General features: G+C 38.8%; 1 protein-coding gene across 2 annotated transcripts in view; it reads left to right on the forward strand.

Moving 5' to 3' along the window:
- Nucleotides 1–14,647, forward strand: part of masp1 (MBL associated serine protease 1) — a 41,998-nt gene that overhangs the window by 16,983 nt on the left and 10,368 nt on the right. The window contains exons 5-11 of one of the 2 annotated variants that reach the window (XM_088913483.1): nt 2,478–2,674; nt 5,110–5,257; nt 5,697–5,815; nt 5,964–6,042; nt 9,334–9,471; nt 10,948–11,022; nt 12,152–13,964. In XM_088913483.1, the coding sequence (XP_088769609.1) occupies nt 2,478–2,674; nt 5,110–5,257; nt 5,697–5,815; nt 5,964–6,042; nt 9,334–9,471; nt 10,948–11,022; nt 12,152–13,020 (1,625 nt within the window). In that variant the 3' untranslated portion in view covers nt 13,021–13,964. Of the gene's footprint in view, nt 1–2,477; nt 2,675–5,109; nt 5,258–5,696; nt 5,816–5,963; nt 6,043–9,333; nt 9,472–10,947; nt 11,023–12,151; nt 13,965–14,647 lie in introns of those variants that run through there. The other variant, XM_088913484.1, reaches the window with a different exon arrangement.

Here is a 14,647-nt window from a genome sequence, read left to right on the forward strand (position 1 = left end):
ACTGTACCTTTTCTGACATTGGTTATCTTTCAATATTGAGCACGAAAAGGCATTTATATGTCAGTTTAATTAATTCATTATTTTAATTGTTTAATTGACTACTCAGTTTGGACCAAAATCCAAAAGACACAAGACCCTCCAAAAAGGAAATCCGACAACCCTGATGTAGGGTTGTCTTCAGCCCTCAAGAACTAGGGTTCTGTTAACTGAAGAGATTTCTTACTTGATTCATTAATAGTTTACAGGTGTTGTAAGTAAAAACAGACTAAGTGAGTTGGGGCTCTCAAGGACCAGGGCTGGAGACAGCTGTTATAACTAGTTGGGACTGACACTGCCCAGACACCATCTGGTCTCACTGATCATAAACTCAAAACAGAATTTGCTGTGACAAAGCACAGAAGTACATTTTCTTTTTTTCCAAGGATATAAAGGACAGTTGTGTTTGATCTTTGTTCATAATTGGAATTACTGTTTCCCTAAATTCTTTATATGAATCTGGTGCTGAAGGCCAGGTTATTTGGTGATGAACAAAGTTTTATTAAAAAAATGGTCTGGTCTTTGTTAGTATGGTTTGGGATTGCTCCATCTTAGTATAGTTTATTTTACTTTTAAAGGGGATTAATGTTTTTTTATTATTAATTCATCATCATTCTCTGTCCTTTCATTGCCACTCTGTCCCTCTTTATGTCATTTTATTCAAATTGTCAAGTAAAAATATAACAAATCCCAGCTATCACCTGGTTTTGATTTTTTAAGTTCATTGTTTGTCCTTTCATAACTTTTAATTGCTGTCTTTTGATGCAATTTAGGTTAATTAATTCCAGTATAGCAAATAACATTGGAGGTTGCTTCATAAGATATACTGTAGGAAAAAAACACCAGTGACACTGTCTGTTCTGCATTATTGAACAAAGACCCCAACTAGTTACTAGTTGGTTTTACTGATAATGAAAAGAAGAACTCATAAAGATTTTTGTTACCATGACTTAAATTGGAATATGCACACAACCACACAAGCTTGTTTTGTTTAGCAGATTGTGCAGCATCTGCAGGGTTTTCTGCCAGCTCAAGGGTTTGCATGTGTTTTCTTGACCAAATACTGGGTGGTACTCCAACAACAAAAATAAAACAAGGAACTAAACAGAATCACGTGGTAACAAGAGCAGCAATTGCAGAAATACAAAATGTAAAACAATGTAATCTCCAGCACTAGTCGGTTTAGAACCCTCAATCCAGAATCTCCAGTGCTGGTCAATCCAGACTCTCCAGTCTTTGTCAACCCCAAATCTTGAAATCCTCAATCCACACTCTCTATTGGTATTCAATCCAGAATTGCCAATCCTCAATCCAGAATCTCCAATCCTCCATCCAGAATTTCTAGTGTTAGTTAATGTAGCATCCCCAATCCCCAATTTTCAATCCAGAAACTCCAGTGCTAATCAGTCCATCTTCACATCTTCCCTTGTCGTCTGAGCCATCGGTCATTCTGGACACCTCTGGGCATTTTATTAAATCAGTGGGGTCTGATTACATTGTAAGCAAATTCCCTCCCACAGTAGGCTTTGACTACTGTGTCTTGGTTGCACTGGCACATTGGCAAGAAATCAAAACTGCAAGGTCCTGGGTTCAGTTCTAGCTTTGAGCACATGTCTTTGTGGAGTCTGCATGCTCCCTTCATGTTTGTGTGGGGTTTCACAGAGTACCCAAATTTTCTCCCTTCTCCCAACCGACCATTTACTGGTGGTATTTGTTCCCAGTTTAACCAGTATTGGTTATGTCAGGCCTGTCCTTACCCTGGAGACACTCGGACCTGCTGTTTTTTTTCATCTTTTAAAAATGTTGGAAGGTGCTCTTTAATTATTGTTACTATTAACTATTCCATATGAGTAGCATAAAATACACATAAAATACCATATAGCATACAGTACATGCAATATTCCAACATTTTGAAGTCAACAATAACTTGCAAATGTTCCAATCTTGCAACTTCATAATCCAATTAAGGCTTCAATTAAGTAATTAGGATCAGCTGGAAAGAAAACCAGAAAGTGTATGGGATTCTAAAACCTTTGATTTATGTTTATGTGACTGAAACAAAACTAAACCAAATGATTGTTGATATCACCCATATCCGATATCTGTTCTAAAACATTGTTAAATAAAATTTATTTTGGAGTACTGAGTGCATGTCCAGCTGATCTCATATTTTCATATTGCTTTTTTGTGTGCACAGTGAGTCGAAAAGCAGTCATTTCGTTTCATTGTGTGGTTTTCTTTTTTATAGCCCAAATCTAAATCAGCAATGCAGATTTGCAATTTCATAGAGTTTACATAATCTTTGTATCATGACTTCTTCGCTATACCTCAACAAACATTTATAAGGGTTGTAACCATACTAACATACACAGTGTATTATGTTATCCTCTGTTTTTCAAGACAAGGCTATGCTGTCTCACTGAAAGTTTTTATTTCTCTAGTGGAATGCAGTGACAATGTGTTCAATGAGAGGACAGGGATTGTTACCAGCTCCGATTTCCCTAACCCATACCCTAAAAGCTCTGACTGCTTGTACCGGATTGAGCTGGAGGAGGGATTTTTTATAAACCTAGAATTTGATGACAACTTTGATATTGAAGACCACCCCGAGGTCACGTGTCCATATGACTACTTAAAGGTAAGACAGAAAATAAATGCTTATGTTATAATACAGATCAGAAATGTGGATGTATGGTACTGAGATCTTGAACCACCACTTTCACAAGCCTTTTGGACAGTACATGTATTTAAGAAAGAATAAGTTTAAACCTGTATGCCTATTCTATGGAGGAAAGATTCCCTAAAAGGATTTTGGCTAAGGAAATGACTCTCAATCCTGGTCCTGGAGTACTCTTGTGCCTGCTGGTGTTTTATTCAAGTGAGCCATTAATCCCAAGTGCTCATTGCCTCCAGTAATTGATCTACTTGCTTGTTTAGGCTTTGTTTTCTTTACTGAGACCTTGGTTTAAAAAATAATGACTTCACTTAGTTCTGTTTGCTGAAGTTGTTGGAAGTAATGCACATTAACTAGGGAATTTTTTAAATGAAGGACTAAGTGCGGAGAAAAGACTGATCAGTCTACTGGCGCGAAATGGCATTGGTGATTAAGGGCACTGCACTAGCATTGTGAATCACTTGACTAAAGCTATTGATTAAATTTGTGATGTGTGCTGTATAGTAACCATTTGTTTGTAAGGGAGCGGTTTAGAGCACTGAAACCTCCTTATGCAATAGCCTAATTATAAATCAATTAAGAATGAAAATTCTGCTTTTCTCAGGCATTTGAGCTGTGAAAATTGAGCTGAAGTTGTACATTTAGTCAGCTGAGACTGAAAGGAACAATTCTAAACTGAAAAAAGAAAGACTGACTTCCTAAGAAGTAATATGTGTTTGTACTTGTGCTTATATGTTTCTGCTCAGCAATGCCTTAATTCATGTATGAAAATGAATGCCAATTAGAGTCAGTGTACATTCAGAAATGTTAAAAGAGAACTTTCCCTAAGGAAGAAGAGTACACGATCAAAAGGAAAATACAGGTGACATTTTCACAACTTCATGACTCTGCTGCTTGGATTGTTTTAAGAATAGCCCCTTCTATGCCTGTATCTAGAAGTGTTTGATGTGGTGTGAGAAGAACCCTAGGAACTGTTGGGGGGAATAAAACCTAAGCTAGCGTAATTAGCGTTATACAAGAGATTTCATTTAGAAAACATGGTATTCTAAAAACTGTGGAACTTGGACCAGTTCAAAGGAAACCAAAATAAAGTCTCTCGTGTGTCACATCAATAGAAACACCAGAGTACTCTCCTTATTATAAATAGCCCTTTTTCCTTTTACACTAGAGATTAAAACAAATAATTACTTTTTCACTCTGATTAAAGTAAAATAAAATAGCTAGCAAACTTATTCAACATTGGAGCAGTCGGGAGCATTCTTAATCCATTGTTTCAGTGTTGATTCTGTGTTAAATCTTGCTCACAAAATTGTGATTTGTGCCATCAATCAATGAAGAAATTTGGAAAAAGCTCAATAATCCATATTGAATTAGTGAAGACTTGAGTGTTTTCTTTCTGAGTGCAAAATTTTGTCCCACTCAGTATAATGGGCAACATTAAAAATGCCATTTTCTGAGGGTTTTTGAATGTCTCGACCAGCAATAGCTCTTGCTGAGAGCACGTTGGTGTCACGGATGTCAGAGGGGACGAACCGTGGAGCAGGAGAGCAGAAAAAGACCCATATGCGTAACGGCGGAATGGGAAAAAGGCCCGGGCTCAGCAGTTCAGGAGTCAGGTAGAAACCAAAGCCCTCAGGCAGCGGACGTGGGGGGACCTGGATGGTTAGGCAGGTTTCAGGACATCCGAACGTCAATGCTTAGCGAAGGCAGACTGAAAGACCCGGAAATATATAGCCCCAGAGAGAGAGAAACACCGGAAGGACAGCAAAGAACCGGAAAAGAGAGACAGGACAGAGAAGGAGCGCCCTCTGGCTGCAGAGGGCGTGACAGTTGGGCTCATAGGACTGGCTGTCAACATTTCAAGCCTGGGTCATGTCACTAAGTGGGTGTTGTCCTAAGGCAACGGCAGACAATTGTCAATTAAGGCTGACAGTCAGATAGTGGATTACCAGGGTCTTAGCGGTTTTCAGCAAAACTGCAACTCCTGTGACTTGCGGGGCACCTGCAAGATTGCAGGGATATCACAGACAATCTGCTCCCCCAATCAGCACTAACTCTGCTATATGACACCAAGATGAAAAGGTATCCTTGCTTCTGGAGCTGTTGTGAGGCTTTAGAATTGGATGTCTAACATTCAGTGAACCTGGAACTTTAGATGAAGAAGGGGCTTACATTCAGCACTGTAGAGTGAATTACAGGTAGCAGCTGTGTACTCAATTTACTGGCTTATCTAGATATACATGTGCATACTTTTCAAATGATGTTTGCATGTGTGTTGCATTTTGAGAACGGAAGGCTGCTATTAGCACAATAAAAAAAGGCATGTCTAAGTCCCGGAAGGGAAAAAGTCAGTCTTTAGTTGTTTTTTTTAGTAAAAGATGGAATTGCATGTTTTGCAGATCAAGGCTGGAAAACGCGAGTTTGGGCCACTGTGTGGTGATCGCTCTCCTGGACGTATTGAGACAGGAAGCAACAGCGTTCAGATTCTCTTCCACAGTGACAACTCAGGAGAGAATATTGGCTGGAGGCTGTCTTACGCTGCTGTTGGTAAGAGTTTGATGCCTGTGCAGAAAGCAGCTACTGTGCATGCACCCAACTTGCATGTGCAATTACACAGCACCCTGAGGATGCCTGCACAATCCAGAAAGGAGTACGGTGTTGGTTTAGATGTACTGTAGTCCATAAAAGGAAATAATAAACCCAAATGCATGCTATAAATATTAGGTGATAAGCATAAATATAAATAGAAAATATTTCACAAAGGATAATCCCTTAACAGCATTTAAAGGAAAACCTTCATTAGCACATGCCATTTCTGATAGGCTGAATATAAGGTTGTTGTCCTCAATACTTTAGTGTCACAGTCCTGCAAGTCACTTCAAGAAAAAAACGAATTACCAATTATTTTCTCTTAAACAGGGAACGTGCAAACTGCATGTTACAAGAAAACTGATTATTAACATGCGTCTTCTGTTTCTTTCAATAGGGAATCTGTGTCCTAACCCACAGCCCCCAGCTAATGGGAAGATTGAACCAGTTCTTGTCCAGTATTCCTTTAAAGATCAGATCCTGGTTACATGTGATACTGGATATAATGTGGTAAAGGTAAGACATTCAGTAAAAGTAGCTAAGACATTCTGCAGAACAAATTATAGCATTCTCTCTTAACTACAGTATGTGCAAGAGCAACTCAAAAACCTGTTTAAGTGTGGTTTTGAAGAACTACATCTTTTTTTTTTTTGCATTTCTTCAGGATGATATAGAAATTGAGCACTATCAAATGGAGTGTCTAAAAGTTGGTTCCTGGAGCAGCAGTGTTCCCTCTTGCAAAAGTAAGATGTTAATGGTTGTTTTCTCAGAGAAATATGTTTTTTTCCCCTTTTTTGGAATGTTACATGTTTTCAAGGCAGAAAACAAAGTGTCACATTTTTAAGTAATAGTGCTTCTGACAGTATACGACACTTGAAGTAAATATCGAATTCATCCAGATGCACACTGAAATCACAGCAAAGAAAAACAAAAAGCAAATTCTGCATTATTCAAATTAAAAAAAAACTTTCAATCCACAGTATTAATGTACTGTATCACTTAGATGTATTTATAAAATTCATGCAATTGACTCTGATGCACACTCCCTCCGGATTTACTGTATGATTAATCTCCACTTTTTTGCAGTTGCAGATTATAATCTTTCAGTTTATGTTGTCTTCCCCTCTCCCCCTCTCTTTGCTGCCTTCCAGAAAAGGAATTAAAGAAGAGTCGAAGATCACTACTCAATGCATCTTAACAAAGCAATTACTGGTCTAGACAGGGGAAAGGGATGAGAAGGAAGTAATAGAATTTATAGGTTTGCTTTGAGAACTAATCAGCTAAGCAAGTATGGGAGCTCTTAATCTTCACTACATAAAAGAGGAATCCAATTAAATCTTATGAAGTCTTCTTGACTGATTTCATTTGATGGATTCTAAATTATTTTTTTAGATGACAGAATGTAGTTGTTTGTTTCTAGCTTAGTTTATTCATTCTGAGCTCTGACCTATAGTGTTCCCCAGTCAGTGGGTCTTAACCTTTATTGCAGCCTGCACCCCTTTTGGTTCTCAAAACATGTTCTTTTCAACAGTAATTGAAGTAGGCCAGTTCTTTAAATCTGAGATACAGTATATCATTATATCATTTATTTGAATTTCACAGTAAATTTAAAAATACATGAAAAAATACACTCTTTTTATGTTTACCTTAAAATTAGGTGAAACAAAGAAGCTGTACTTACTGTATGTGCCTGTGGTAAATTTCTATTTTCAATGATATACTTTCTAAAAAAACCTGGCATGTCTCACACGCCCAGAAAGAGCATGTCACACCCCACTTTAAGTAATGACCTACCCTAAGTAATATGAAAATCTATTGTGAATTCAATGAATTCAGATTCAGACTTGAAAACAAATAAAATAACTAGATCCCCATGCAGTATTACTGTGTGTTGTATTGCACTTTGTCAGACATGCATATGTTTGAAATTGCAGTATTAGTCTTTACTCAAAAAGTACTGGGTGTCTGGAACTGCCTTCTCAGCCAGGTTGTTGAGGACCAAACTCTGGGCTGCTTTAAAAATCAGCTGGACAAAATTATAGATTCACACAGCTACTAAACTGAGTGAAATGAGTATTAAATGAGTACAATAGGCTAAATTGCCCCCTCTCACCTGCAGACCTTTCTCAGGTTTGGTCTGTGTTTTCTGCAGGATGTGAGCTGGAATTAGTATTTGCTTTTCTCCACCTCATGCTTTTCTTCTATACTGTAATTTTGGATTTTATTTTTCCCTTCTAAACCTTAAGATTACTATTTGATTATAAAAGGGGTGTGTCAAATCTAACTCCTCTAGAAGTCCACGTTAGTAATTTCATCAAATGAGCGACACTGTTAATAAGCTGACAGATGTTGCATAGCTGCAGCACTTGAGGTTCTTAGTGATCCGTCAGTAGCATGCATGCCGCGGAGAGGAAGGTGAAGTGTAAATCTTCTGTCTAACCCAGCGTGGTGTGTACACTGGGAGGGACAGGTATGCATAACCCTGTTCTGATTCACTCACTGTCACTTCACCCCGCTGGCATTGTCTGTTGTTGATTTATCTTCCTTCACTTAACTTCTATTTTCATAAACAACATATGACATTAGAACTATTCAGTCACTGTCCAAGGATATTATCATTATTAATTAGTATATTTAATATAGAGAAGTATATTGTGGGAATGTAAATATTTATCAAATATCATTCTTTTGCAACATGGAATGCAGAGACATAAATAGATTTCTAATTCTGCTTATTGTGTACCTAAAAATTAAAGATAATTCATCATCACGTTCCCATAATTCATAACAGCTTCCTGCGCTTAAAAAACACAACTTAAGGCTGAATATGTACTGTATATTGTGAAAGAAAAAAGAAGAGAAGGCTGTGTTTGATGTGTACGAGGCTTAAATTACTCAAAAATAATTTTTCAGGATGTTGATAGAGAGATACCTAGCATCCCTCTTTAGATCACTCCAATTAATGTAAACCTCTGCTTTTTGTAATAGAATATCAAACTGAAATGTCTCGGACAGAATAAAAACATCAATTAAACTCCTGATATCACATCAGTTGTTGTTTTGCGTTCGTTCATATCTGTCACATACAGTAAAATTGAATTCCGCAATGTTACTGCGATCAAGTCAAATTCTTTTAATGTTGCCAATACTTGCACAGTTCCTTTAAAATGATATTTAGTGGGTTTGACTGTATGATTTATATACTGTATCTACTCAGCAAAAAAAACAACAACATAACCCTTGCCTGGATAAGACAATAGAGTCCCATTTTCTGTACTGAGTAAATAATGCCCACCCCTTACAGAAGACAAGTCAGTATTTAGGGAACGGTCAGCTAGCATTCAGTCTTGGTTTTGGCTAGCCTTTGAAGAGCATAAAGCCTTTTTTTGCAATGATGTACTAAATATGTTCAGTGATACCTGATTCACCAGGGGAAAGCCAATTCTGATTCTAGAGGTTGTTGTTTAGGCTGTGAGAGCCAATTTTGGATTTATAGGGAGCAAGACATTATTATTGAAGAGATAGACCAGCACGGATTCCACACCCCAGAACAACACTTGCATTAATCCTACAGTGTCCAAGGTGATTCCAAGGTACAAAGAGCACTTTGGAAGCAATTAGAAAAATGTATTGTTCTGAAATCAAATCACCCGTGTTCTGAGCAGCGTGTTCTGAGATCATAGATAGCTACTCTACGAAAATCTTTGCAAAATGCAGAATTCAGGAGTCTGGCTGTGGTTGTTGTATGATTAGATTCCTCTTGGTGCCATTCTTTAATGTTTTTTTCAAGCCATCGCAACATATTTTTGCATTTAATTAAATCTGGTTTTTAACAATAGTAATGTTAACCCTGCATAACCTTTTCATTCTGACTGTTCATTTGTAGCTTATTGGATTTCTGCGTTTCATTCTTCAACCAGTCACTTAACCTTTAATGATGTACATAAGATTTGTGCCCACGTATGGGAATGTGGGAGAGGACATATATTTTGAGACGGACTCTTTCTCTGATATTGTTTCTTATCACATTTCAGTTGTGGATTGCAAGGCTCCAGTAGAAATTGAATATGGATATGTGATCTATGACAGCAGCAAAAACCTTACCACCTTTGGCTCCACCATTCAGTATTCCTGCAAAGAGCCACGCTATCAGATGTACCCCAAAATCAATGGTAAGATTCTTTCTGTTATTAAGAGTATAAAGTAAAATTTCCCGAATTGTGTAAAGTATGATTTGTGTTAGGGTGACACGGTGGCACAGTAGTTAACATTGCTGCTTTACAGTTCTGGGGCCCTGGGTTCAAATCTGGTCCTGGGATGCTACTGTATCTGTGCAGACTTTAGATGTTCTCCCTGTGTTCTCATGTATTTCCTCTGGGTGCTCAAGTTTCCACCCTCAGTCCAAAGACATGCGGGGAGGTTAATTAGCTTCTGGGAAAATTAGCCCGGGTGCGAGTGTGTGTTTGTGTCTGTGTGCTCTGTGATGGACCAGTGGTCCGTCGAAGGTGTATCCTTCTGTTGCTTGCCAGGATAGGCTCTGGTTTCCTTGTGACCCTGAATCAGATTAAGGTTAGAAAATGGATTGATGACTTGTTTTAATACACTGAAAAATATTTGTGTTAGTATTTCTAAGGTCACAATTTATCAGAGAAAAGAGAAAATGGTGAGTCAAGTACAGACCAATACTATCTCACCTTTTCTCCAATTATAGAATATTGGTAAAATCCAAACTTTACTATGGTGTTCTTATAGTATAGTTTTGCAGTTAAAGCGCTGTAAACTGAAAAAGAAACATAATGCAGGATATGGACAGCATGGTGGCGCAGTGGTTAGCGTTGCTGGCTCGCAGTGCTGGGGCCCCAGGATCACTTTCAGACCTGTAGTGGTTTCTGTGTGGGGTTTGTGTGTTCTCCTGTGTGTTTGTGTGAGTTTCCTCCAGGTGCTCAGGTTTCCTCCCACAGTCCAAAAACACACTGGTAGGTTAATTGGCTTTTGGGGAAAAGTGGCCCTGTAGTGAGTGTGTGTGTGTCTGTGTTTGCATCAGTCTGGCCTACAATGGACTGGCATCCAGGGTGTGTCCCGCCTTGTGCCCATTGCTAGCTGGGATTGGCTTTTGCTTCCCGATTTAAGCAGTTAGAAAATGGTCAACAGGGGTCTGGCTGGCTAAGCTAAATCTGACCTTCCTCAGTCCGGCACTCAGGGGCTTATTCGTTACACTCTCCCCCGTTAAATTCACCGTCCTCAGCGAAGGGCAATCCCATCCCACTCTGACACCAATGTAACGGATTCAGGTTCTCGGGCGTGTGCCCTCGCCGCCCCCCGCCCCAGTTTGTTCCTCCACCGCATGGGCGCGAACCCAGGTTTGCGGTGTAGCTCAAAAGGGTTTTTTGCTGGCTGAGCTAAAGAAGACCTTCCTCAGCCCGAGCGGTCAAGATCCCTGTTATGTGCAGGGGCGTCTTCGTTAGAGGTGGAAACCAATGGAAAGTGAGTAAAAAAATGTCAAATCTCTGATGATCATGAAAGATCCCAGTACATTTACTATTGTACACATACTGTAGCAAAGGACAGTATAATCAGTCAGTTCAGGATCAGATATCCCTTCCATTGAATATGTTTTAGTACTTCTAATACACTTTTTTTTCTTTCAGGTACATATACATGTGGGGAGAAAGGAGCATGGATAAATAAGGAATTAGGCACTAAACTGCCTTCCTGCATGCCAGGTAAGATTGTGGTTTAACTAATGTCACTTATCATTTCAGAAACAAACAACATACCTGCTATTATTTGCTAAACTGCTTATTTAATGGAATTTTTATTTTTGTGTGGTATGTCAAAAGAAATTTAAATTGTTAATTCTCAAATGCAAGTGTGTTAACTGTGACAGGTGACCAAATTAAAAAAAATAAAAATTGCTGCTGAAATGGAGAGCCATTACTCATAACAAGACTCACAGCTATGAGGTGCAGAATTCCCTCGTATTCCTCTCTGCTTCCTCAGGGCTGTGTCCTGGTTCCAGTACATTCCTGATTATAGTCTCGCATGTATTTAGGGTACTGTTCATCTTCACTTGATCATTTCATTTATTTTGTTGTAAAATTGCTGCACCTGAAACCTTGATTCTAAACATTAAAGCTGCATTCATTCAGCAGCTCTTATATACAGTACTAATGTAGTTAATTTCTTTTGTCCCATTTAAAGACACAGCAGCATAAAGCATAAAGTTATTCCAGAGTGTTTAACTTTCCTATTTAATGATTCTACAATGCCCACTTTCTTAACAAGCTCTTAAGTTCCTTTCAACAGCAATTGGAAGACAGTGAAGGCATGAAACCTAAAGGCTAAAATACCTCTCAAGATTGCACAAAAGGGGTAATAGGCTAAATGTTAAAAGAAGAATGAGGAACATTTTTGAACTTCTTAGAAGGTATTTCTATTTTTTATTGCAATGATGAAATGAGGGATATTCCTAAGCACTCATCCCATCATTGCTGGTAGATTAAGCCACAATGTAAAGGGTAATAGGGGAAGATTGTGTGATCTTAAATCCTTTAAAATCCTTTAAAATCTGGGAATATGTTGGTGATTTGTCTGAAATGTAAACTGCTTTTCTGTGAAACTCACATCATAAATCATTTCAATTTGAAATATACATACAGTAGAAGACCATTTCAAGCAGTTTGATGCCAAAACAAACCAGAAGCTTTAATTGCCAGGGGAATCATTTACCTCCATACAATGTAGAAATCCTTACATGGCATAATCTACCAATATAATGTCAGAAGACAAACATTCCCTTGTTTTTTAGAGCTCTCTTTTTACCTGAAATTTTTCCAACGTATTTTTTTTCAGTGTGTGGAGAGCCATTGCAGCCGTTACCCAGCTTGATGAAGAGGATTGTTGGCGGGCGAAGCGCGGATCCTGGCTTCTTCCCCTGGCAGGCCCTCATCATGGTGGAAGACATGTCACGGGTGCCCGAGGACAAGTGGTTTGGCAGCGGCGCTCTCCTCTCGGAGTACTGGGTCCTGACGGCCGCGCACGTCCTGCGATCCCAGCGGCGGGACAGCACCGTGACCCCCGTGTCCGAGGGCCACGTGGTTGTCTACCTCGGCCTCCATGACATCCGCAACAAGATGGACGCCGTGAACCGCAGCGTGGAGAAAATCGTCCTCCATGAGGACTTCGACCCCCAGAACTACAACAACGACATCGCCCTGGTCAAACTCAAAGAGAAGGTGACCATGAATCCTTTAGTGATGCCAATCTGTCTCCCGCCTGCGAATCAGGATTCCTCGAGCCCCCATCCCAACACCCTGGGCCTAGTGGCAGGATGGGGCATCTCCAAGCCCAATGTGTCCATGGACAACGCGGTGAGCTCCGACGTGGGGATGGTGTCCAATGTTCTGCAGTATGTCAAACTTCCAGTGGTCCCGGAAACGGAGTGCAAATCGAGCTACGCATCCAGGTCTGGGAAATATAACATCACCAAGAACATGTTCTGTGCAGGCTACTACGAGGGTGGGAAGGATACGTGCCTGGGAGATAGCGGAGGAGCCTTTGTGATGGAGGACGCCGAGACCAAGAGATGGGTTGTCCAAGGGTTAGTCTCCTGGGGAGGCCCTGAGGAATGTGGCAGCCGGCGCGTTTATGGAGTTTACACCAAGGTGTCTAATTATGGAGAGTGGCTCGAAAATCAGCTTGATACCAGAATGAGATGGTAGGAAGACAGACAGTTCAACATTTTTTCACGTCAAGCACAATCATACTTTACGCATCGGTGCTCTGGGCAAAACATTATTGGAGGAATTCGGTCTCATACCATACCACATGCTTGTTTTTCTCCCAAAATTGCTCCAGATTAACAGAAAAACACTCCAATTTCATTGCAGAGCTCTTTACTGCTGCCTTAAAGGACGTCAAGATCTCAGTCGGTATGCACTCTACTTTGGCAGTAAGACATTGTAGTAAAGTTATCTTCCAACTTTTTGTGTATTTCTTTTAAAAAACAAATTGTTATTTATAAGCTAAATTGATGATGTAGATGTGGGAACTTAAGGCAGGCTGTAGTAGCTTTTACCATAGCCTTAGCTAGGCTGAAACAGAATCTAAGTCTGCTTTTTCTAAATGTTACTTGTTTTTCTGTCTTGTTTCACCATCTGGTATTATTTTTTTTCTTGTCACAATGTTCCATAAATGATAAAGCACAGATTCTGTAATAGACAAATATCAGGAGGAAACAGAAATTCTGCTCAGGATTTTTGTGTGTGTTTTGATTGGCAGTTCAGGAGTTTATTAGATTATTACATTTGCTTCCAAGCTGCAAGTCAGTTGTCTTGGTTTTGTGTGCTTAGAAATGCAGATCTTCAAATGTAGTATTTTATATCATGATCAGTATTATGTTAACACACTGTATATATGTGTTTAACTTTGCTTTTTCAATTTTTGTTGGAAAAAAGTGTTTAGAAATGACTTAATGTTATACTTCTTTAATATCTCCAGTAATATTTTTTCATAGAATAGAACATGTTACAGTAGAAAGCTTAAGGCTTGTATTTATCTTTTTGTATTTGATGTTTTATACTATAAATGCACTTCCCTGACAGAAGTAGTTGTGAGTTGTAGTTGCAAGTTAACTATTTCATAACTTAATAAAATTAACAATTTATCTCAATTGTATTTTTTCTATGTGGATGTGCTATCTACAGTATATCTTTTTTAGTTTTAATTAAATGGCTTAAGATCTAGAAGCTTTTCAGTATTTTTTTACATACAAGTATTTTTGTATAATACATAGCAGGTATTTTTTAAATTTGCTTTTACTGTAAGTGTAAAGAATTTAAGGCTTAAACTGTTAGGCTATTGTTGCGGTTAACTTTTCTACTTAATTACAATGCATAGTAGTGTATGGCATCATAGACCAGTTTTCATGAAAAATAATACATTTGCTATAATGTTATGTTCTAACTTCTGTTGGTCATGTTATTTTTGGAGTTAGCCATGTGTTCCAAATATTGTCTTCTGTATAATGTAGTGTTGCCCTTTTTAATAGATCAGTAACACAGATCAGCCATTCCCATTGTCTAATCAGGGGAAATGTAGTAATGATCAGTGTTATGGATTGGCAAGAGGCTGTCAAATAGGCTGTTACTTTATATACTGCACTGTTGTCAAAGTTCATAAGTAGAGCAATTAAGGTTGCTAACTGGTTGGTTTCATACAGTCCTGGATATTTGTTTGACTGTTGCCTGTTGAACAGTTTAAGAAAGCAGCAGAATTGAGTAGTAGTTTGGGCTCCAGAAGTGACGGTCATGGATTCAAAGTCTGGCTAGATTTCTGCTGTAATAATAT

The sequence above is a fragment of the Atractosteus spatula genome, chromosome 4 (assembly GCF_055471065.1).
Source record: "Atractosteus spatula isolate fAtrSpa1 chromosome 4, fAtrSpa1.hap1, whole genome shotgun sequence".
Taxonomy (NCBI): Eukaryota; Metazoa; Chordata; class Actinopteri; order Semionotiformes; family Lepisosteidae; genus Atractosteus; species Atractosteus spatula.